Below are 26,585 nucleotides of genomic sequence, written 5' to 3' on the forward strand. Positions count from 1 at the left end.
GATGCAGGGGTGAAAAAATTCAGAGCGGTCTGACAGACGTACCTCACAAAGTATGTCCCAGTATAAGCACCTCATAAGTTATTAAACTTACCCCAACAAATGCATGTCGGACACTGACACACGCGAGATGAGACACACCACCTACTATTTGAATAATATTCTCGAATCTCGAGCAACTAACAGTAGAATAGTACAATTGCTTGCACCGACAGTTTAATTCTCAACAATTCAACGCAAATCACATGCTTTTGATATGCAGCCAATGCCGGTAGTAACAAGGAACAACATTCCTGGAACTCAGCCAAGCTGGTGTTGTCTTTCAAATGCACGTGACAGGCTCCACGTTCTTGCTACAATCGCCGACCCAGCTCAGCACAATACTGTACATTGAAAACAAAGACGTCGGTAATTAGAACAACAAATTAGTAAACTACTTCCGAGCCCTGCTAGCTTATCTCTCTTAAGAAATATTCTTCGTTAACTTATATTTACAATACAACTAAATTAAGTCATTCCATTCGTGTGTCCGGAGAAAAAGAGAAGGCAATCCGAGAATTAGGTATTCCTTATAAATTTAAAACAAACAATCTTGTCTCCCCTACCAAAGTGCCGCTCTAGGCCGAGGCCTATTGGGAAATCCAAATCCTACGTCTTGACTCAAACTCAAAATACTAAATATCACGTTGTGTGTCAGATGTGTGAGGAGTTTTATGAACGGTTGTTTAAGAATAAAGTTGTTATGAAGAAGATTGGTTCTTTTGAAAAATAAAGGGCTCTGGTGTAAAACATGGTAAGTGACATTTTGGTAATTTTTGAGTTACAAAGTAAAATGTGCCATCCTTCAATTTTCGACTGAAATTGCCATGTCATACAATGTGCATTGGACTCAGTGAAGCCTTCTGAAATTGGTAACACAACACGAAAACAATTTATCTACAGTATAGCTTCTAATAACCTTTTCTCTTGATGAACTGAGAAATTATGAAAATGTCACTTACCATGTTATACCCCTGAGCCCTTCAAATATTTCTGGCTCTCGTCAACTTCAGCGTACAGGACTAACATCAAAAATAGATTAGAAGGGACCAGAAACACTATGTATGTCATGCAGTCTTTTTTACAACGAAAGATCATGTTTCACACATTTTTTATGATGTATCATTTATGTGATCCCTACTTTAATAAATAATAATACATTAATAATAACAATTATGCCATAATTGGGCCTAAATGATTTTAATTGGGGGGGGGGGAGTAAACTGACCTGTTTGGGATGTACTGTTTTAGGGTCAAAATATTATGGTCACCCTACTTATTTGGAAAGAGTAAACTGTGATTTTGTAGCTTTCTACTATTTGCTTTGCAGGTATTAATGATGCTTGGATGTGGTAACCTTAATAGATTGGTTGGGTTGTAACAAGACTAGTTTCTGATATAAGTTAAAATTGGTAGCTTGGGAATTTTGAATTCAACATTTCAGCAATTTTAAGACATTTCTGTTATAAACAATTTCCTGTGTAATGAAATGGTAATAATCTGATTGCCAGAGGGGAACTAAACATCACGAGGATAATTCAAGAGCTAATTAAATGGGAAGAAATAGTGAATGACAGTATGCGATGCAAACAAATGTATTTAAGGACATCCTGGAACTTTGTCCTAGGCCAGCAAAGTCATTTTCGAAATTTTTTCTCCTTTCAAAAAAACACTTTGAAATCCCAAATTCTGCTTTTGAAATCCTAAATTGTGCTATGTATGTAGTTCACATACATGCAAACTGCTATGATGTTTTAAATTCTGAAAAATTATGTCTGTTTAGAATTGTTTCTAGGCATTCAAGCAAATCTTTATGTGGTTTTCTTTTACTGTTGTCTAGATATCTATGATATAAAATAGGCAATCACGAAGATGAGAATGAGTGATGATATTGATGGAGGGACACTCACAAAGAACACCCATACGCAGGTCGGGATTCGAACCCAGGACCCCTGGTGTCATAGCATGCTGTGCTAACCAATCTGCCATGGAGGCTGGCAGAAAACCACATGAAAATTTGTCGAATGCTCCAGAAATAATTCTAAATAGATGCAATTTTTCACAATTGGAAGCATCATAGCAGTTTGAATGTATCTGAACTACATAGATAAAGTTTCTTGCCCTCATGCCAAAGGTCCAGCATGATCTTAATATATGGTATCTAAGAAAAAGTTAGCTAGTAGCTCTTGACTTTTTAATTTTTTTTTTATTATTATGTCTGTATATATAACTTGCACATACTCACTGCATGTATTATAATTATTTGCCTCTATTTGCAGATATAGAGCCAGAAGGAGGATCACAAGCATCAAAAGACAACAAAATAGTTCGGAAAACACGTGGTCCTGGAAGGCCGCCAAAGGACAAATCAGCACGAAAAAGTAGAGGTAAGGTTTAGTCTGTTAGCAGCTGATAAAGACTGCATGTTAATTCTAGTAATTTTTGTTCATCAGCTAGCGACCTCGATGTTTGATTAAGATATCATTTAGGTGTAGCATTTCAAATTTGATGGTCTGTTTGACCTTTAATTTCTTACATGATCTGAGTTCAAACCGGTGTGAGCCAGGTTGGTTTCTAAACGACTACATATAAAAGTGAATTGAACTACAATAGAAATCAACTTCAAATGGTAACCTGAATCAAGCAACAGAACAGGGTTTGAAATTGGTACCTCATTACCGTGCCACATTAGAAAACTGGTTGCCAATTTCAATAACATAAAATAACGTACCAAAAGTAATAGGAAACAAATGCGGCTATATCATTTGAGAGTGAACGGAACAAAAAGTCTTAATTGCATTTTTGCCACTTGCAATCATTCATTTTGAACCTCCTCACTGAATTAAGCTGTGTCTTTGTAAAGTTGTTATTATTGATAGTGAAAGTAAATCTTAATTTTTGTTCCTTTCTCTTAAAGATAAAGACAAGAAGTGTGGTCGTTTGTGGGAATTCATCAGAGATCTCCTGAAAAATCCAGAGTATTGCCCTAGTCTAATCTGTTGGGAGAATCCAAATGAAGGTGTATTCCGTTTTGTTCGAAGTGAGAAAGTAGCAGAGCTGTGGGGTAGAATCAAAGACAACCCAAAAATGACGTACGAGAAGCTGAGTCGTGCCATGAGGTCTGTATTATATGTTTATTTTTCTTTTTTGATTGTATGTGTGTGGGTGTGCACCTGTGTGTGTTTATGCAAAGTAGTTTTCACCCTTAGTTGGATGTTGTTAAGCATATGTATTTGTTTTGGTTAAAAGTGCACTCATAGTTGCTTTGCCAAAGTGAGTGTTAACCTAATGTGTAAAAAACTGCACCAGAAAACTTAATGTTGCCAGGGTGTTTCACATTTATTTTGTGTTTTTACATTTATTTATTCAAAACATCCCCCAAATGCAACAAAACATGTACACTCTTTCTAGACTATTTCATACAAATAACTACAAATTTGTTACTTAGTGAGTAATAAAAATGTAGCCTTGCTAAGCAAAAAGCAATAAACCCCAAATATATTGATGAAGGGCCAGTTTCTTCTTAATAATCATAGAACATGAAAACTTTGCTGACAATTTGACAGATTTGTGTTTGTTTTCTCCTGAAATTGTGACCTTCACCTAACTACAGCACAACATTCATTGCATTATTGAAGTAGAGATGGATTATTTAGTAGCAATTGTTGCTTATAATAACATTTCATTTGTTTCTTCTGCTATCTAAGGTTACACAATTTGTTAAAACATGTTAGGGGAAAACTGAACATTCTTTAATTATATACAATGCTTTGATGCTGGTGTTAAGTATCTATGTGAAGTACCACATTATAAGAGGTAGTGGAGATAGGTAAAACACCATGAAGCGCAAATGTAATTCTGAAGGTAAAATCATGATTAAACATTCAATTATATTTGTTAAAATTTAATGGAAAATTCTTGAAAAGCTTTTTAAAAATAGGTGTTTGGCTTGGTGTTGGTTTGATGATCTGCTTGGGGTGAAGGTACATTTCTGTGATATTCCCGTACATTTATCAAATATATGTGTGTGAATTTTTCACCGTATTAAAAGGTTGAATATAGCTATCATCAATATTACAAAAAGACTGTTACAGAAAATTTAAACAAATAATGATGTGTAACATAACTACCCAAATAATAATGATATAGTGTAAAACCAGGAAGAATATGTAGTCACTTGAATTTTACTAGTTGTGCAAATTAGGTAGGCCCTGTCCCTCACTAGCTGTTGCGCACGGGTTATTTTATTTTTACATCTGTAATGGTATGCAATTAGCTCAAAAGTAGAATTATATTTTCAGGAAGAAGGGAATAAAAAAGAAGAAACAAACTAGAGTATTTACATATTCATCATGCTTGTTGCTCCTCTTTTCCTGATCATAATTTCTTTCTGTGCTAAGTATAGCAATAAAGAAGGACTTATTTTACATCGCATACAAGATTCCAGTTTTCAACATTGTATCTACCAATGTTGATTTGGCTCTGAAATTACCATGCATAATAACGTGCATACGGGAGAAAAAAAATTGAAACTGCACACATCTCAATATCAAAGCCAACTAAAAAAAAAGGCTACTCTGTTTTTTTCTAGGACTTATTATTCTACTGGTATTCTCGAACAAGTCCCTAAAACTGGTAGATATCCTAAGAAGTTGGTTTATAAGTTTGGCCCTGCTGTAAAATGTGGCATACACCAATAAAACCCGTTGCATCTTGGTGAAGGCCTAAAGGTGCTCCTTTTTTTCTGTACTTGCATGACGCAAAAGCAATGTCTAGCAAAGACTTGACAATTTCGAAGATATATCTTATTGTGAAAACTTGTGGCAGGACAAAATAACTTGATTACACATCGATGAGTTGAAATCATACCATTAATATAATTCAGAAAATTTAATATTTAAAAAAAAAATTGTAATCGAAATCCTGTACATGCTTTCTCTAATATTTGCCATTGGTTGATACATGGCCATAACTCGGTTCCTAACTTGGGGGAAGGCATAATCAAAATTGTTTGGTCCCATAAAATTTGCATCCAGGAATATTTGCTAAATAACTTACATTTGCGAAATCAAAAATATTACTCCTTATTACTTTGCTCCTCATGTTCCAGGAGTTTAACAAAAGTAAACAAGAAATAGTAGCAAGAGAGGAAAAAGACAAAAAGAAGAAGACTAAATGAAAGAAGGGAAAAATGAGTTTGGTCTTCTTCTTTTTCATCTTTTTCCTCTCTTGCTACTATTTTTTGTTTCTACTACAGCTAGAACTATCACCAAACATCTGTGTGACTATATATGCCACAGTAAATCGAAAATAGTTGAAACAAACATAAAGTGTACATATACACCTTCCGCACTACAGCAGCACAATGTGGAGGGTGTATACTGAATTTGACGAAAAACCTACATTTTCCAGTAGTGACTTGTTCAATAAATTCCACAATTAAGGAGTTAAATTTTAATAAACCTGATAATTTTTAGGGGAAGTGAGGAGGGCAATTACCCTCTTGCTCCCTCAGAGTTACACCTATGAGTTGATATGCTGCATTCCAATAATCTAATTTATTTGCCACAATATTGCTTTGAATTAACTTTTTGTCAAGAACATAAACTTGCTTCACAAAGACACTAATAATAATGAAAGGAAAGAAGCTAAAAAATTGTCACATTTGTTCCTGTTTCGATCTTCAGCCGAGAGATCGGGAGAAGCGTGGCGGGTGGCGCTGACGGAGATGCCGACATTTGCAGCCTGTAATGCCCGCTTATTTTTATGGACATATGCAGACATTTATAAAATATTGCAAAACGAGCACTAACCTGTGTTATAAGAGTACGGTTTTAATTTTAGTAGCTTAGTGGCTGTATGTGCCGATGATTTTGACACGCCCACCTCTTGTGAAACACAGCATAGAGGTTTGTTTGGAGAACGTTCTAATGCTGCACCAATATCATCGAGTTTTGCTTTGGTTAGAATCCGTCGTTTTTGCTTAGGTGTTTTAAAATTTAACGATCCAGTTTCTCGTAATTTAAGGACAAGATGTCTTAACCGTATCTCTATATGGAGGTGAAACGCCTGAGAATTTCTGTACAAATTGCCTACACACATCTCGACAAGAGTCTGTTTTCACGTAAGTGTCATACATAAAAATTCTTTGTTCTAACGTGAACCTTGCGGCTGGCATTCCAATCGTCTCACTGACACAACACACATACACACTGCAATAACACAAACAAGTAACGGCAAGTAACCAAGAATAACACTCTTGCGCACAGTACGAAATTAACACTCTTTTGGTTTACATCTGCTCGCCACTATATTCACAGCTCTGTCTTCATCTAGTCGCGAAGAAACAAACAACTCGAGCTCGGAGATTTCGGATTGCAATGAAGCTCACGAAAACCATTGACTTTTAACGGTTTCATCTGCAGCGTAATCTTGATACAGTGTTGCACATTCGAAACCTCCAAACGATCCCCATCGACACAAAACTCTTTCAAGGATATAAACTTAAGCAGGATGTTACTGGTCAAAACTATGATTAAAATGTTTCATTATCTGTGGCTCTTAACATCGTTTCTAAAGTGTATTTATTTGTATATATAAGGGCAGAACTTGGATGAATTACAGAAGAACTTTTGCATGTTATAACACAGGTTAGTGCTCGTTTTGCAATATTTATATAAATGTCTGCATATGTCCATAAAAATAAGCGGGCATTACAGGCCGCAAATGTCGGCATCTCCGTCAGCGCCGCCCGCCACGCTTCTCCCGATCTCTCGGCTGAAGATCGAAATGGACGCACAGTACTACTTGAAAAATAAGCATTTAATTTCTGTAATATTGCAAGATATCAGGTTACCTTTTAAGAAAAAACATATTTGGCAATGAGACATACTTTCCCCATGTCATGGGATATTTGGTCTAATGGTTATTTTTTCATGCTTCAAGGAGGAGGGGGGTTGGCTGTTATTTTATCACATCAATAAGCTTTTGTGGAAAAGTTGATAACTGAAAATATATTCAGGATTTCTACATAATCCTATTTACCACTTTTTTGCGGACTTCAAATTGTAGGAATGTTGTAATTTTTACTGGTATTCTGATGATCACAGCATACTTATAAGGTATTGATGGCTGCATCCCAACACACACACATACACACACACTCTTTAGTATCTGTTTGAATTTACCTGCCTTTCACTTTCTGTTTGTTTTTACTTGTTTATAACTTATTATAGAGAAATTCAAATTTTATAGGAATGGGACTGATAAATTTGTATTTCATCAGTATTGAATTGATAATATGCTAAATTGCTAAAAATGCCAATAATATTGCCTATCATACTTCTGTAACTAGCCTATAAATGTGCCCACAGTTCTGTCATTTTGTTATTGAACTTTTGAATATAAAGGAATAATTGCAGACCTTTCCATAAAAGAAATTCAAATACATAAAAATCTTTTTGCAGAGCAAAAAAAGTTGTAATATGAAAATGAACAGGAGGCTGTAATTCATTACACAAGTTAAAAAAAAAAAAAATAGTTGAACAATTTACAATATGCAAAATTGTATCTCTATTGAATGTGTGTTCATCCTAATGTTTTCTCTAATAGAGATACAACAGATATGAAATTTTAGCAGATAGTGATAAAGCACAGATGAAAAATTTGTTCATACCTGATCTGATATTGAATTAGAAATATTTCATGCCTGAGTGTGCATATAAGCAGATGCCTGCAATGGGTTTTGCTTTAGACAAAAGAATCTTGTGCATTTATATATCTATTTAACAAAATTAGAGCACATGCATTGTACCTTTATATTCATAAACAAGGGAATGGCAGAATTTTTCACATATCAGGCTGGTATAATTTATATACAAAATGAAACCAAGATATACCTATCAACCAACACCAATAGAATACTAACTAATCTGTCCCATCCCTATTATCCAAATAATATCTGTTATTTAACAACAAAAAAATCACCTATTGCATTGTAGATTAATACTTGGTAATGGGATAATCACAGCAATGTCATTAAAAAGATTCATTTTCGGAGTAGTTGAGGCCTTTACTAGACAAATATATAATCGCATGCAGCTTTCATTATGCTTTCTTGAATGTGCATGTAGCATGAGATTTTATGATAGTTTGTATCTCAGATGTTTCAACTTGGTAAGTGAAATAATAATAATAAGTGGTAATTTTGTTTGATGTATGTTGTAAAGAAGAACTCGCTCACAATGAATAGTTTATATCTTAAATTTTTCACCACAACATGAAATGATAAGATGATATTTTTATTTGATGCATGGTGTAAAGAAGAACTCAGAGTGAAAACAGGTTCAAAATGCTGTCTTGGCAACCAAGTAAAATAAGTGGTCAATTCACCAAATGTTCAGGTTCAAGTCCAACCTCGAGCATAGGCATTGTTTGTCAGCTACCTCATCATTGCAATTAGTCTAGAGAGGTAGGAAAGTGGTATGAAATAAATGTAAAAACAAATCAAGTACTAAAATGCCATCAGTAAAAAAATATTTGAACAATCAAGTTTCTTGTGGCATCTTGAACATTGATTTCAGTTTTAGTTATCAGCATGAGAGAGATCTCATAGTATTTTGTGGGGTGAGTACGAAGCAAAGTTAAGTCAAATTATGATTTTGGGGGTAATAAAAATCCCAATGAAACTAACATTAATATCACATTCTGTAAATTGTGTTGCATATGATATATTTAGGATGAGTGTATGTTTGCCTTTTCTGCTGCTTTTTTTATTTACAATATTTCTTTATTCTTCAGATGTACTCAAAGTTTCTTTCTACTGTATTTCATTTCTTTAATTAAAAAAAAAATAGTGCCTACTTGTTAGTACTTGCTTTTTCCTAGGTTTTTTGGAGCCTATTTCCAATACACACCTATCATGATGTTTCAAAGATTGTTAAAGATGATGCAGAAAGGAAAGTACATAACAGAGCAACTAAACCCCCATTTTTCTGGTTCCAGTTGACTTTGTATGTTTTCAGGTTCTCTTTTTTGAAGAGAACCAAACTCTTGGTGTAGCTGCAGCAAGCTGTTTTTAAAATTTTCAATAATCTGAAAACAGACCGTAGAAACCTTGAAACGTCTCTGTAGGTGTACAGGAAATGGGTTGAAATCATTAAGAAGGAAACAATGAGACAACTACAATTCTTTCTCATCTAGAGAGATAATCAGTAGTTATTCCAGATGGTTAAAAATATTCAGGGATCATTTTGTGCAATTTTATTTCAAGTGTGAGAAAATTAGTATAGGGCCAAAAAAATCTGATTCAGTAGAATGTGCCATATAGTATGTCCGTGCATCATGAAGTGCATATACCTATCAAGTAATTAAGGGGTTAAGCTCTTGAAAGGTGTGCTCGGAGAGTGCACAGTGATATAGTGTAATGAACAGCCTGGAAGATACCAGTCTCTGCCTTAAAGTTTTCATCTTGTTTTGATTTATTAATTTTTAGCCTTTCTTTCACTACCTTACTCAACATGTACTCTATTTTTCATTCTGCAAATCTATTCCAACACTTATATAAACCTGTGGAACCACTAATATGATAGTGTCAATAATTACGACACGCTTAGTGTGATATGTTGTTTTTAGAATAATTCAACAACACGGAGATACCTGCTTAAGGCACACACTATATTACATTGTCCTTATTGTCATTCAATATGCAGTAACCCTATTGTTCTGTGCTGAACAGGATAATTGGATGGTGTTGCTAACATTCTAAGCCAATTCCCACCAATACCAATACTTGAACATTGGAACAATTTAAAATTATATACAATGTTTATATAAGATTCTAGATCTGTGGTGGTCTAGTCGATAGGGTAACTGCCACATGGAGACAAGCTGCTGTGGGGCTCACCCAGCCTCAAATCAATGGGCATCTGGGTGGGGGGTAAAGGCAGTCAGAGGATGGCACTGTGTTATAGGCACAGCTGCTGCAAAATACATGTAAATATTGAATGTTTCATAATATTTCAGGATATTTTGACTCCATGAAAGTTTTTGCATGGCATTTTGCAGACTTCACAAAATTCCTGGAAAAGTGTCCGCCAGTATCTGTGATAAAATTTGAACTGGTACTGCTGGTATCTGCTCAGCCATAATTGTTTACCTATCCACCACCATCTTCTTGTTGCTTCCCTTCCTTTCATCTAGTTCTTTTGATTCTGTCTTCTATTGTTGCTTATTCTGTTGCACACATAGGTTGAAATATGGAACAATACAGCACCATGCAGTTTGCTGGACTGCAAGACAAACAATGCTGCATGCATGATTGCATACAGATGTGTAAAATCTTTGATTCCTATTCCCCCTTGATGGTATAATGTGGCAGATGCATTAATGAAATCAACGCAGAGAAAGTGTCATGGCAACTACTAAAATCGCACAGTCAAAACCCGGAGTGTATAACACAAGGTATCATTTTGCAGGTACTACTACAGAAGCAAGGTATTGCAACCAGTTTTGGGACGAAGATTGGTGTACAAGTTTGGTCCAAATGCAACAAAATGGAGACCGAATGAGTTGTCATGAACTTGTTGATTCCAGTGACTTATCTGTGATACCTTTTTGGTCTATTTTATGCCTAAATGTAAGATAAAAAAGCGGCAGAAAAGGCAGATTAGAACTCTCACCAGAAAGACAGATTAGAACATTAGGGTAGTATACTGTGTCATTGTTCAGTAAGAGATTATACAAACACAGGCATTAGTGAAGTGAAACAGTCATTTATTGGAAGTGAAAAAGTGAAATTAAATGGCACATGTTTTATCCAGTCTTTTGTGATTAATCAGTTTTTGCTTCATGTGAATGAATGACTGAACTAGAGTGAAAGTGAATAATTGTGTAACTAACATTTACAGTATAAAATGGTCTCATTTTTTAAAAAGGCACTAAAGCATAATGTGTTTAATATTTCTTTTGTGAAGTAAAGATATGTGTATATTATTTAAGAGGGCTCAATCAAATTCACAGTGTTTGTCTACGTCATGAATAATGAAAGAAGACAAATGGATATTTGTACTGTTAATTTTGCTCTTCAGAGACTTTGTATTATCCCTGTCAGGTTGATAACAGAAACAGCTCCCATAGAAGTGGTCATCCATAATTGAAACAAGAGACCAGAAATATAATATTCTTGTATTGATTTATTCAGGTAATTGAAGTTAAGAGGATTGACAGTCTAAGTTAAAAAGATAACTGGATTGAATCATGGTAGTTGAAATACGCAATGGTGGCTAATAACCATATTTGTGTCCTTACATTTAAAGTTAGTAAAATCCTGTCCTCTCACCCTAAAAACTAAAACTCTCATCATGAATGTTAATTGCTAGTAAATAGTTGAACAATCTATAAGCACAAATGATGCAGAATGATGATAGTAAGACTAGAAATGTACTGATGTTGAAATAGTGAGTTATGCTATTCCTGCATTGTCTTTGATGGGTTCCTGTTGTTAAGTTATCTCTGGATAGATCCCAAATGATGGACACAGTATTATTCTAGAATAGTTAGAGTGAACTGATGAAGCTACTTGGATAAGAATAGGAGATTGGTCATGGCAGGGTTGATTGAAAACATGTGAAAAAAACTGTGCACATCGAAGAACGTCTTTGTTAAGACTGACAGCATGTTATGCTGAAACCTCAAACCTCATGTTTACACTTGCATTTAGGGTCCAAGAGTTTCATATTACTGTGAATCAGAGACCAGTCTTCAGCATTTTTTCTCTTGAGGAAATACAGTAAATATTTTCTGGAATTCCACTTTAAAGTAATCAATTTGATTACTTGAGCTCTTGAACATGTACACTAAATATATCTACCATTGTGATTCTCATAACTTGTATTTTTTAATGTTTCTTATGATTTGTACTTGTTCGTTTTTGAAGATTGCTTAATGTTTTCTGTGATATAATCAAGTGTTATTTTGATCCAAGTCAAATGTGCATGCCCATTAAATATTTTCCAAGTGCTTCTTTTTGTGTATTTTTCATGTGAAGGAAGCACCTTAAATGGGCCAGCAGAAAAATAAACTAGTATTTTTTTCAAAAGAAAATTGTTTTTATATTGTATATTTGACATTAATAAACCAACCTATTAATTGCGAATATCAAAATTTGTTTAAGATTTTCCTTGTTGTAGACAATTTTTCTTTTCTGAGTAGGAGAATATAATTGAAAATTTCAGCAGCTTTGTTAGAGCCTAGAATTGGATAATATTCAGAATAGTTTGAGGTAGGATCTGATTATACAGGTGTGCTATAAATTCTGAAGACTGAAAGCTCTTTGTAATGTTTTATATCCCCAAAAATCACATCTGTTTTAATACATTATGGGTATTCTGTTGATAATTGTTCACAAAGTCAGCATTTCAACTCTGCTAACTGGAAATGTATCACTAATCAACTGGTGAAAAGCTGCTTGGCGGCCGACTTCAAGAGGATGCATCTCACCATGCAGTTTCATTCTTGTGTTTACCTCAAAATTATGTACCACTTTCCAAATCAGCCAGCATTGATTTAGAAAATGAACACGAAGGTCCTTTGCAAAGTCAGTTTAAAGTATCTATTGGGATGTATCAAAATCTATTACTGGAATTTGGGTCTGAATATATCAATGCTGGGGACAAAATACCAAATAGTGAATATACAAGTAGAAATTTCTTTTAAATTGATACAAAAATTTACAAGAACAAATTTTTGATTGTATCATCTTTGGATATGAACCAAGTGACAGAAGTGCAGCTTCTTCTTTACAACATTTATCATTCTACTTGACTTCATAGTAGATGTATGATTTTATACTTGCATGTGATTCTTAATATTTTGCTTTAAATGTGCATGCTTGCATGATTTTTTGTTTTATTATGAATAATTAAATTGTACACATGTGATAGTAAATTCACAAATAATTTAAAATTGTGATAATGAGTACTTATATATAGTTATTAAAGTCCATTTGAATTACCTTGCCTACAAAGTGATTTAAAATGTAAGAAACAAGTTTTTAAGAGATGTTGTAATGCGTAAGATATTTAAAAAACTCATCCTTTTTGTAAATTCCTTTTTTTTAAAGGTATTATTGTGCTTTCCCTTTTAGATTTTTCTTTCATTTTCTTTTTCTTAAAACTTTCCAACAAACTCTTCTAGTTGTAAAAGTTACATCAACTTTCAGATTTCCTGCATGGTAATACATATGGAGCATTTTAAGAAAAAATGGGAAACCTAGTATTTTTATACTAAAAAAACTGCATTTATAATCCATGAACTAGGAACTTAGAACAGTTAAAATTTTACTGAAAAGCATTTAGCAAAGACAGTGCTGAGTTCATAATAATGTGTTGTCTTGCAGGCACAACTACAAAAACAACATACTGGAACCAGTTCTGGGACGAAGATTGGTGTACAAATTTGGACCAAAGGCTACCAAATGGAGGCCACATGAGCTGCCATGAGTTATTCAATGTGACGGTAACTTGTGCCTACGGCAACTTAAAATCCTCATGTAAACACAAGGAAAGTGCTGAGTGAGAGACAAATTAAACTCCAAGGAAGCAACAAAAGTTTGCAAAACTTTGAGTGAAGTTGCCAAAAAAAGGTGCGAGTGATGTTTTATTTTGAACTGCTGTAGTGAAAACTGAATTAGCTATATGAAATAGCTTATGGCACAAGACTTTATACCATAAGTGATTGAAAATTTTTGCATAACTTTTTTTTTGTTCTGCATCGGAAGTTTTGATACATGTGAATAATATTTTGATTGGTGCTTGTGTAACTGATAAATATTAATTGTTATTTCATTATTGTATGTTAAATGTAAAATGTTCAGTATTTGCTACATGAAGTGTAATATATATCACATTTGTATAAAGTTCTATTGAAAGTTCGTTCTTTTTTTACTCTTGTTCGATTGATGGCACCAGCAAATATTTTCGTTCAAAGATAATGGTTGTGGATATAAACATTTAATACAGATTTTGTTACACAAATCTTGGTGGTAACCTATAAACTGAATCAAAACATACATGTAATCCTTAGGCAGCTTTCAGACTAAGTGACAGGCTGCTCCAGTCATATGAGTGGCCTACAAGCAACATGTGGAGCTTGTCGCTCCAGTCTGAAGGTTCACCAAGGCTCAATGCCGGAGTTATTTTCAGCATGTGGTTTGAAATGAAGTACTATCATTAAATAAAATTTAATATCTTGGGAAGTACAGATGGTTGTTACATACAAAGCGCACCTGATTTTCTTTAGCATGGATCAAGTTATAAGGTTGTGATAATAAAGGACATGCGTGTTTCAGTAATTAGTGTTACATAGAACAGACAAATGGACAAACCGATCAAGGAGATGAGCTTGTTGTATTGAGCTACCATTTGGCCATAAAGTCCAACAAACTTTGTTTCTATAGCTCTGGCAGTTTTCGAGATGACTTCGTCAACTGTACTATCTGATTCAAACTTAATATCATTTTTGGTACCCATTAGCAAATATTGCTCTTTAGATATTGAGTAAGAAGTGCACATATGTCGAGGATAATTTGGATAAAAGTCAAATTAATCACGCACTTAACCTTTAGCAGACTGCTGCTTCTGATGCTGGCTAGCACCTTGGGATGATACGTTTTCATGTGTGTGCTTTTCATATCTGCACTGCTGTCAATTTTTTTTAAAAAAAAAATATCATAGAATGAGACTTGTAGAGATGAAACCTTTTTTTTAAATTTTATTTTATTTTATTACCAGAAAGACAGAACAGGGAAATGACTGGAAAAATTCCTGGTCCACATCACCTACCCCGGGATTCAAACCTGGGTCTTCCACGTGGTAGCCAGATGCTCTACCAACTGAGCTACTGAGGCACCCAGTAATGAAGGTTTACACACACACAAAAAAATAATAATTGAAATTTACAAAATAACCTTACTTGGAAGATTGCCATGGTCATGTAGCACTGTTATATCCCCAGTGCAAAGTCATACTGAAAATAGATCCATACTAATATTGAAAATATTAACAATTAATAATGCACTTATGAACAAGTCCTGCACCGTGGTCATGCAGTCTAAGGCTTTGGGCTCTGGGATGCATGCAGGTTCGAGTCTCCTGAGGGAAGACTAACAACTTTTCTCCTGAAATATCTGCCTGTGTATGGGACCAGTGGCCACCCACTATTGTGAGGAAATTGGGGAGCTACAAATTAGTAGAATTACCTAGTGACTAAGATCTACAACAAAGACTGGGGGTTTTTTCGCGTTGACCACAAGTCACCCTGCAACTGGTTGGATGATCCTTCAACTCTTTGGGAGCGAGGCTGCCAGTTTGTAGGTAGTCTCTGGCCCCTCACGAGCTGTTGTGTCATGGGTTATTTACTTATGAACAAGCATTGTAACATTCTGGGAAAATTCAGTCCTTGCATCGGCCCCCCCCCCCCCACCACACACACACACACACACTCACTCACTCACTCTCTCTAATAGATTAAGGTTGCAGGGAATCACGACAAATGACTCTCGTTCATCATGTGGGCCCTGCCCCAATATTTTGAAAAAAAGGAAAAGGCCCAAAAAATCAATTGAAAAATATTAATTTTGATGTTCGGGCCTATCCCAGACAGGTGCACATGGGGAAAAAAAAAGTTTGTTTTCATATTACAAACATGTACAGTGGAAATCTTTAGTAAGCCATCACTGATGCCTCACCTTTTACAAAAAAAATCCCAACAAAAACCAGTACTGAATTCGAAATACTGCAGCGTCAATGCCGAAACTGTATGCAAGATAAGGAAGAGCTGCACAGCTGTCAGTCGTAAACACCACACAGGAGAGCAATGTTAATCATGAGTCATCAAGGAATTAGCACAGCGTTTACTTCTGTGGTCATTCGGCCTCAGAAGAAATATTTGTTGTCCATTTTGAGCTCTCAAGAAATCAGGTTCTGAGCTGGTGATTTATTTCCTTCATTAATGAAAATTGGTTGTTCATTTTTAGTTTTTTCTCTCGTTTTGTTATTGTGATTGTCATTAGCTCTAAAACAAATATAAAAAGAAAACGAGCAAAGAAGGTCGTTTCCTTCGGCATGCGACAGGCATTATTTTTACGACCATATTATATCCCTCTTGTTTAATTTCAACAATAAGGATGAATGTTGGAGTGACCAGTAAATATGAACGAACACAATAAGCTCTTAAATATTACCCAAGCTTCGAACATAGAGGCTGGCCCCAGTGGCAGAGTGGTTATCACACTGTGCTACGATGCCAGGGGTCCCGCGTTCGAATCCTGGCCTGGACATGGATTGTGAGTGTCCATTCATCAATTTCATCATATCACTAATCCCCATATTTGCAAATTAGCCAAAAATGGCACAAGAAGCGAAGTAAAATAAAGCAAGTCAATCAACCGAACATAGGATTGATTTGGTGTTTTAAGTCCACTTTATGCACAGTAATCGGAACTGGACCTACAGTTTAAAGTGGGAGCCAAACCACTATGTGCCTCCACCTGGTATCAAACCAGAGACCCCTTGATTACAAGGCGACGACGCTATAGATACACCAACTTATTTGAAACCCTGGCCAGAAACAAGTGGCGCTAGTGTTGAATGTTTAGGAGGGGAGCTCGGGAACTCTGGGGCAAGGGAAGGGATGGCAGAAACACGTGTTTTCCCCCCTGTGTTGCCAAATCTAGAAGTGGGCGTGTGCCGTGAAAGGTTTGCAAGTAAACAAATATGCAGACCGAATATTAAGTTTCGTTTCTAGATGTGGTAATTCAAATAACATAGCATAAGAGAGAGGAGGAAGGGGGACACTAAAGTTAAAAACGCCAGCTGTCTCGCAGAAGGATATCAACAATTTAAACACATAAGATTAATATTCTAAATTATGTAAACTATAAAAAAAATATGTAAAAAAAACAACAACTTGCTTTTGGGTTCTTGCCTCCGGTTGGCCTGGAGGCAGATTATAAGGTGTGTATGCCAGAGAGGTCCGAATTCGAACTTTCGCTGTCACTGTCGCTATTTACATCGCTACTTTCGGATCCCGATTCCAGGTTTATAATCAACGTTTGAACTTCATCTTCGAGAATTCCATCATTCCTCTGGTATTCTTTTTCCAAACGGATGGCATGTTGGCACATACATTCCCATTCCTGCACTGTGACACTGTCAATTGCACTTTCGGTAAGAGCCCTTATTTCTCTCAAATTTGAACTTACGTTTCGTGAGGCAACTCTACGCTTTATGGTGCTCCATATGTACTCGATCGGGTTCAAGTCTCAGTGATATGCTGGAAGTCAAAGGATGTGGTGGCCGTGGGTTTTCAAAATTGTATCAGCTCGATATACCGGATCGGGAAGATTATTTTTTACTTTCAGCAACAATTCTGGCTTTGTTTGTTCGATATCGAAAGTGATGTTATTTTTTAATAGACATTCTTGAATCTCTAGTTTCTTACTTTTTGTGTTCGGGGCTTTATTGGTTTGAATTGAGTGGTAGGAGGCATTATCCATAACAATGACAGATCTAGGTGGGAGATTCAGAATAAGTTTCTGTTCCAACCACTTCTCAAAGTTCTCGGAATTCATTTCGTTATGGTAATCGCCAGAAGTTGTTTTGGCCTGAAATAGGAACCCCTGGCGTGACTTATGAAATGTCTCTGCCCCGGACTGTTGTTTGTGAAGGCACCTGACACATCTTCACTCTGCCAACATTTTTTTACTTTGTAATTAGGATGAATCCAAGTTTCATCAATGTAAACAACAGGCCTCCCTTTGTTGCGGAATCTGTTGATCGCACGAAGATATCTTGCTCTCCAAACCACAATGTTGCTTCGTTCAACCAGAGCTAAGTGAGAGTTTCTACATTTTTTAAATTTAAAGCCTATTTGTTTCACAATTTTCCGTAATGTTTCTTGCCCCCCTGACAATTTCCTTAGCAATAGCTAAAAGTTTCAATATTGTAGGAACTTCTCTTTTCACTACGTACATTTCATGGATTTTCCTTCGCAGTATATACGACATGTCAATGACAATCTTATTCTGTCAAGCACGTCTCCGTTTACCAGGAGTTGACAATTTCTGGTCAGGGGTTTGTAAATCTTTTTTCTCTCTTTTCAGTTTTTTAAGCAATGACTCCGACTGTCCCGTTAGATATACTGCTCTCTTTAGGGGTTGATCGCGAGGATAATTCCACCCGTCTCTTTTCTCTTCTTCACACTTCTCGATGATTCGTAGTAGCAAATTTCGCTCACTGCTGTGCACAACTTTCGACATTTTACACTTACTCAAAAACACATCTACGCACATCAACAAAACTCCTCGAATTCTTGAAGAGAGTAAAATTAGCAACACTGTGTCAGCGGAAGTGGGAAGGTCCTTGCCTGACCAGCCCCAGAGCAAACACCGGGGCTGAAAGAAGGGGGTGGGGGAGGCTGGTTAGTTTGCATATTTTCCGAGGATTCAGAAAGCTTGGTGGATCTATACCACTGCGCCATCGGGGAGGCCTCTCGTTCATCAGCAAGGTTAAGGGCATGCGATACAATTTCCACGGGAGTCTTCCCAAGCCCTTCCGTCCATGGCAGTGTGCCAACTTAGCTCTCTTGGAGACAGATCTGGCTCTTTCGTGCACTCTAACCGGACCCTGTGGCTGAGTGCGATGCCAAGGGTTCCGGGTTCGAATCGAGCTTGGTTGTTTGCGAATGTCCATTCATCAATTTCATCACTCATCCCCATCTTCGGAAATTAGCCAAGAGGCACAAAACTCGAAGTAAAATAAACTAAATCAATCAATCAATCTTTCGTGCACTCGTTCGGCTGTAAACTGGGACGCTCACCCCCCATGCCCCACTATGATGCAATCTCTGGTTCCGACCCACATAGACCACCTTTCGTCATAATTATACATTTTGCACGTGACGTGATATTGTTATATTGGCTGCGTCGCACCACTCTCTCTTATCTCCCCAGCTACTTCTTTATAGCTCAATGTTAGACGTGAAATTGACATAATACTGTCGTCAGGGAATTCTTTACTTTCGATGTCATACCACCATCAGTGGATTATTGAGATGGGTGATGCCGGCGGATCTAGATGTTGAAAACCAAGAATAAATTGTCATCAATTAAGAGTTAATGATAATAGCAGTGCCCCACCCCCTTTGACAACTAACATTACCCTAGAAGGCACTTTACTTTATCAAGCCATCGTAAATCTAGCTCCATGAGAGTCAGTTTTAACTCCATTTAAGGTGAAATTTAGTTCTTTTATGCCCATTAGGTTTGGCAACACTGCCAGGAGGCAAGGATAAAAGCATTGATCATATGGGAGTATGATTTGATTCATTCTCTTGTGAATATAAAACTTCCGATGGAATAGAAAGAGATGTCAACGGGAAGAGGGCAGTTTGAAGATGAATTTCACCAGCGGAAAAGTCGAAACTTCCATTTGATTAGCCATAACTTGATGTTGAAGTTGATTCCCCATAAGGAATACAAATTATAATTCATCATATTTTTCAAACCGTGTCCAGCTTAATAATCAACATAACAAAATGTTTGCACTTGCAACATGGAGAGAAATTCATACTCTTGGATACACCCAGGGTTTGTTTTAGTAGCAGTGCCCATTCTGGCGATACTGAAATAAATGCACAATTGGTGTGTAATTGTATCTCCTCGCCTTAATTCGATGTTATCGTCATATCGAATGAACCTGGCTGATAATCCGAGAACACCTGTTCAAATCTATCTCTTTCTCCATTACACACAGAAAATCTTATGATTATTACATTATGGTTTGTTTAGAAAATCTAATCTTATATTTTTAAAGAGGGGTTGCTTTCCTATTGCCAGTCGATTACGATATATAATCATTATGATCCTTACAAGCTTTCATCCCATACTAACTACAGTTCTGCCAATGAGTGAGAAAGGATTAGAGCCATCCCCCTGGAAAGTGAGTATTATGCGAATATTACGTATTTCATAAATACGTAGATTTAATTTTAATAGAACTGCATTGAATTAATTATTGCAAGACATGAACATACACTCACACAGAGAATGGGTATTGCTACCTGCCCAAAAAGGAAAATAATTTTCATGAGCATAAACATTTGTTGAGAGAAATCCATACCCTCGTAACGTAATAAGTAAACGTCGACCTAGTTGATGTCCCAGGAACACTTCCTTGCACGAAAATCACACTGTGTCCACAGGATTTACGACATTCCCATTTCCATTATTCGTTCACTCTTCGTATATTTTGAGGTCAGCTAATTCGAACATATGACCCTAAGACAGCTACACTCTGTGAAAATGACTGTAATGTCAACAAAGTGGTTACTATATTTTATATTAAGGTAATGGGATATTTATCCCTTCAGTTTCTCATTTATGTTTGTTTGATTTGGTTTATTTTACTTCGCTTTTCTGCCACTTTTGGCTAAATGCAACGATGAGGATGAGTGATGAAATGATGAAATTAATGAAGGGACACTCACAATGAACACCGAATGAACACAATACCAAGCCCGGTGTTTAAGCAAGCTGTGCTAACCACTCTGCCACGGATGCCAGAATCCTTTTTAATTAGGAGAAATCGTTCCTTGATAGCAAATTAAGAACAGTTAATATGCGTCATGTCGAAGTTATTTATTTATTTATTTGAGAAAATTTCAGATACAGCACAGGTGGCCATTTTACACTGAAATTGTCAACAATGAGAAAGCAATAATTATAATAAGCATAAAAATAAAAAAAATAAAATAAATAAATAAAAATAAATAAGAAATAATTAAGAGTAACAAAACAACATAAAAGTGAATAGCAAATGAACAAAAAAATAAGTAAGAGATGGCACTATGTGATATTAATTACAAGTATTTCTTCTGATAGAAGACCGAAAGGCAAACTCGGAGGAAAATATATCAATACTTGAGGGGAGATCATTGTATTGTGCTGCAAGTCTATAAAAGAGAGATCTTTTTTGAATTTCTAGTCTAGGTTTTTTAGTATAAAATAACCTTGTATTGCGAGTTGTGCGCATAGGTACTCTAAAGTGGAATTCCTCAAGGACTGTGTTGCAGCGGATTTTACCATTCACAATTTTGTATAAGTAACTGAAATCATTCTGCAAACGTCGCTGAAAAGCAGTTTGTAAGTTTAGAAAAGACAGGAGATGCGGAGATGAAAAATTGCGTAATGAGGGAACCCTGTGACGGACTATAGCTAGGAAGAAGTGAAAGACTGAATCGAATCTGGAGAGGTGAGTGGGACATGCCATGGACCAGACGGGAGAGCAGTATTCTATTATTGGGGAGATGAATGATTTGAAGTACAAAGTGAGGGCTGAGATGTCACTAATTTCAGTGAAACGGTAGAGTAAACCTAAGAGATGCATGGCCTTTTTTGTGGTGCATAAAATATGTTCCTCAAATGTGAGCTTTTGGTCGAAAACAATGCCTAGGTCCTTGTGAGAGGATACTGCTTTGATGTTATTGCCAGAGATGGAGTGAGATGACTTTAACAGATTCTTCTTGAGAGAGATAGTGAGAGTAGTACACTTGTCAGGATGTAATGTAAGGCCCCATGTCAGGCACCAGGAAGTAAATGTTGCTATGTCATTCTGAACAAGATGAGTATCGTCGGAAGTGGAGATTTCCCTGAAAATTTTACAGTCATCTGCGAAAAGAAGGTAACAGTTGGGCTGAAAAGTTCGTAGGCTAACATAGTAAAAAATATTTTTTTGACAAAATTCGATTTTATTATTCAATATAGTTGCCTTCGAGGGCGATACAATGATTATAGCGGTCATACAATTTTTCGATGCCATTTTTATAGTACGATTTCTCTTTAGCCTCAAAATAGGCCTCAGTTTCGGCGATTACCTCTTCATCAGTGCTAAATTTCTTTCCAGCGAGCATTCTTTTAAGGTCTGCAAACAGGAAAAAGTCACTGGGGGCCAGATGGTGGATGGGGAAGCAATTCGTAGTCTAATTCATATAATTTTGCCATCGTTTTCATTGATTTGTGACATGGTGCATTGTCTTGATGAAACAGCACTTTTTTCTTCTTCAAATGGGGCCGTTTTTTCGTGATTTCATCCTTTAAACGCTCCAACAACGCTATGTAATAATCGCTGTTGATGGTCTGGCCCTTTTTGAGGTAATCAATGAATATATAATCGATGAATATAATACCATGCGCATCCCAGAATACTGATGCCATAACCTTGCCAGCCGACTGTTGCGTTTTTCCACGCTTTGGATTCGGTTCATCACGTGCAGTCCACTCGGCTGACTGTCGATTGGACTCTGGAGTGTAGTTATGGAGCCATGGTTCATCCATTGTAATATATCGACGGAAAAAATCGTGTTTATTATGGTTGAATATCGCTACTAAACATTGCTCCGAATCATCGCTGCAAGGGAAGACGGGGGGGGGGGGGGGGGGGCAGAAGTTACCATGAAAATAAGCGTTGAAGAGTTCTGCCCTTCGGTCCCCTATAGCACTTTCACTATCATGCGTAATTTCAGCTGGAATCCTACTGTTATTTTTCCTTGAGTTTATTAGATTAAAAAAGTTTTTTGGGTTTTCCGGGATTGTTGCAGTGATATTGTCTATATGTTCCTTATATTTTTTTCGAAGGAGATACTTTGAGTGTCGTCGCAGAGCCGCAAAGGTATTGTGCGTGTGTTCACTCGGGAAGCCCTTCCAAAGTTGCCATGCTCGTGTCTTGTTGGCCAGTACATCCCGCACTTCGGAGTCGAACCAACACGGAAATCTACGAGAAGATATTTTCCCTGTAGGCACGTGGTCCGTCACTGCTGCTTGAATGACACCTGTAAATAGGTCAGCTGCCTCGTCGACGGTCCCGTCTTCCAAGATGCACCAGGGGAAGGAGTCGAGGGAAAGTCTTATCTCCTCCCACGGTGCTCGGTTCCACAGGTAGCGTTTGTTCTGGATGGAGGGGCGATGACCTCTTCTAGGGGGTGGGGGGATGAGAATAGAAACATCCAAACTGTCGTGGTTCGGAGGTTCTTACGTGGCGTGATACTAATATCGTTTAGGGTGGACAGAACATAATCCAGGTTGCTGTCCTTCCTGTTGTTGAACAAATTATGTTGTTTCAGGTTTAAACCACAGATGAAAGTTTCAATAAACCATGCGTCGTTCATACACTTCGCTGTTCCATTCACAGGGTCTTGCCAGTCAATTGAGAGGTTGAAGTCGCCGAAAAGCGCAACGTCTCCCAGGGCAACTGCCGCGAGCAAAGAATCTCGACATTCTTCGAGGAGGAACAAAGGACTGTTTTTATGTGGCCTATAGTAAGAGCCAAGGAGAAGCTTCTTGGCACCGGTCACTGAAACTTCCACCCACAGTATTTCACAGTTCCGTTTTAAGTCGTGGCGTACTTTGGTTGGCCATTTTGAGTTAACACAGATCATAACGCCCCCACCACGAGTCGCACGATCATTCCGATATATGGTGAAATGGCTTGCGAATGGCAGCTCACTGTCACAAAAGTTTTTTGTCAACCACGTTTCAGTAAAAATTAGGCAGTCATATGCCATGAGTTCAAACGCAAAAATTGCACAGTCGCCAAGCTTATTCTTAATGCTCTGTGTATTTTGGTAATACACAGAGAAATTTGCCATATATATATATTTTAAATTTCGAACAATCAAATGGGATTTACTCTTAACCATTCTTTGCCTACATCAAAACTACCACACAGTTACAATCGATTACACTAAGGACAACAGCGTTAAAGTCTATGCTTTACGGAACGATTAAGCACACTCTAATGACTGAAAATAATTCACATGACTATAGTGATGCATTACATCAGTGAAACATAAATTTTCGATCACGAAGAAAAATTGAAAAATGCAGGGACACACTAACAAAATGATTTATTTATTTCACTTCGCTTTTCATCCACTTATGGATAACAACATAGATGAGGATGAAAGGTGTGTTAAGATGTAATTTGTGAAAGGGCAATCACAAAGGTATGGATAGGACACAGCTTAAACCCCACAGACCATTATACTGGCCTTGTGTCTAGATGCCAGATCCTCGTTAGTCTGCAAAATACACTCCATGGTCACAATGACGTAAGCATTCGTAGAATAAATTTGTATATCATTCTTTTTTCGAGGAACGCGAGCTAAGCTATTGCGCATTCTGTGATATGTTCATTACATCTCAAGAACCACTTGCAGCCTTCAACTAGTTTATCCTTAAAAAAAAAAACTGTGGGTTAGGATGTTAACAGATACTTTGAAGACAATATCCAAAGAATACATTTTCATACACAGAATGTAAAACATTTCTATTTTCTCATTTCTACTACAACCCTGGCGAATAAAGGTGGCTGGAAGCATGGTGCTGATCATATCACCTCCAACATGACCGAGCTCGAGAATATGCAGAGCCCTACCACCACATCCCTAAATGTGCCTTCATGGCACGGTGCTATACGCAAGAGGAACTTTACCTTACCTTTCCCACTACTAACGCCAGGAATTTTAGTATTTTTTATACTTTTTTATTTCCACATTGCTAATCTGGTTCATTCCCAGCCATAACATCAATTAGTGTGTGTGAGTGAGAGTTAGGAACACAATATTCTTCCACAAACTGCCCAGATAATGCTTGACAAGACTCCAACAGAAAGTTTTCCAGAAACAAGTGTGCATAGGGTATTGATGGCCTTGTCTGCAACTGCCTTCCCCCACTTTCTTATCAAATACAGGAGTACTGAAGTGTTTCCAACTATCTTCCAATCTAACTAAGAGGAGGGAGATCTTTTTTTTAAAGTTCCCCAGTGTACCTACAAACCACCAAAGATAAGATTACTTGGTAATTAGAAATGACTTCAGCCTGAGAAGCATTGTTCCTGAAAATCTGTTGCTGCATTGGTCCTATGGACATTAACTGCTTGAGATTTGCAGGAAATCAACACAAAAGACCCATCTTCATTGTCATGTGGGCCCTATCCAAATATTTTGAAAAAAGTCCTCTAAAATCATCTTTCAGGAAATTCTGGAATTTGTGCCTATTCCGACAGGCACCTAATAGGCATACATGGAAGAAATTGGTTGGTTCTCTTAGTACAAACATGATGTAATAAGGTTGTAATTTTCAGGAGAAATGCTTCTCAAGAGCCATGGTGATCTAGTTGGTAGGGCATCTTGACTGCTATGTTGGAGACCTGGGTTTGATTCCTGTGGTGTGTGATGTAAGGTTGGAATATTTCCAGCCTTGTCCTTGCATAAAGTGGCTCTGGGGTTCACCCAGCCTCAAATTAATGGGTAGGGGGGTAGAGGCAGCTGGAGCATGGTGCTAATCACATCACCTCCAAAACTGCAGAAATCAAAAATTTGTGAGGCCCTACCCCCACATCCCCTACATGTGCCTTCATGGCATGGAGCTATATGCATGTGGAACTTTGTCCTACCTAAATTCTTGTAGTCATGGACACTTCTGGGTTGTAACAACCCAAATCACTTTCAAGATCATTACAACCCAGCAGTATTGGTTACCAACAGTCCCCCCCATGTGTGCCTATTATGGGCTTGATGGGATTTCAGATTTCCAAAATGTCATGAAAAAAATATTTCTTTTCAAAAATGCACAACAGTCCGGAGCCACAAAAGGCCTATTCAGACATGCTCCTAATAGGCATACATGGAAGAAAATGGTTTATTTTTAATTGCTATATCCTGTACACTTTAAGCAATTAGTGTCGATAGGACTGGTGACAACCGATTTTCAGCAACAATGCTTCTCAGTGCAATTATAACACCATTAAGCCTTGTTTCCATGATATGAAAAACTAAATATGCTGACCAAGGCAGTAATTTATTTTACGAAAAACAAACTAAATGTAACGTTTCAACCTTCTAGCAAGGTCTTCTTCAGACTCTGTATCAAGTACATATGTAACAAGATACAAAAACAGGGCATTATATATACACAAACATTACTCCCTCCAGACTATTAGAAAGTTGTTCTGGAACATTCTAGCAGCTGGCTTTCCCTTGTCAACTGTACTTTCACCTAAAAGGCTAAACATATTTACTTCCATATAGAATGTGGTTGGACTTTTTATCTCACGCTCTTTTTCCTTCATTTTTCTTCCTTGTCCTCTCCTCTTTCTCTCTTGTCCTTTCCACTCCTTCTAACACCTTCTTCCATTCTTTGTTTAACTTCAGTCCCCCATTCCAGTTCATTGTGTCTTCTTCACCTTTCTTCTCTATTTCCTTGGCCTGCATCCATTTTCTCACTAGCATTCTCTTCTCCCTTCCTATCTGCTTAGCCTCATTCCACTCTATGTCATGTCCTGTTTCAGGAAGGGGGAGAAGCATCTTAGGAATAGCGAAGAATGCTAACAAGAAAAAGGAAAACAGAGAAGAGGAAGAGGAAGGGATTATCTATGAAGTGAAATGTAAATAATGTCAGTGTGTGTTCATAGGAAAAACGAAAAAGAGGCTGAAAG

At 37.0% G+C, this 26,585-nt stretch overlaps 1 protein-coding gene across 5 annotated transcripts in view; it reads left to right on the top strand.

Annotated features, from left to right (window-relative positions):
* The window catches only part of LOC146004999 (ETS homologous factor-like), a 54,424-nt gene extending 40,458 nt beyond the window's left edge, over positions 1-13,966 (top strand). For 3 of the 5 annotated variants that reach the window (XM_083144115.1, XM_083144124.1, XM_083144108.1), the window contains exons 6-9: positions 2,316-2,423; positions 2,954-3,155; positions 4,628-4,766; positions 13,433-13,527. In XM_083144115.1, the coding sequence (XP_083000241.1) occupies positions 2,316-2,423; positions 2,954-3,155; positions 4,628-4,736 (419 nt within the window). In that variant the 3' untranslated portion in view covers positions 4,737-4,766; positions 13,433-13,527. Of the gene's footprint in view, positions 1-2,315; positions 2,424-2,953; positions 3,156-4,627; positions 4,767-10,511; positions 12,189-13,432 lie in introns of those variants that run through there. The other 2 variants (XM_083144143.1, XM_083144134.1) reach the window with 2 other exon arrangements.
* The last annotated feature ends 12,619 nt before the right edge of the window (positions 13,967-26,585 follow it).

This window comes from Lepisma saccharinum, chromosome 1 (genome assembly GCF_977018435.1).
Source record: "Lepisma saccharinum chromosome 1, izLepSacc3.1, whole genome shotgun sequence".
NCBI lineage: Eukaryota > Metazoa > Arthropoda > Insecta > Zygentoma > Lepismatidae > Lepisma > Lepisma saccharinum.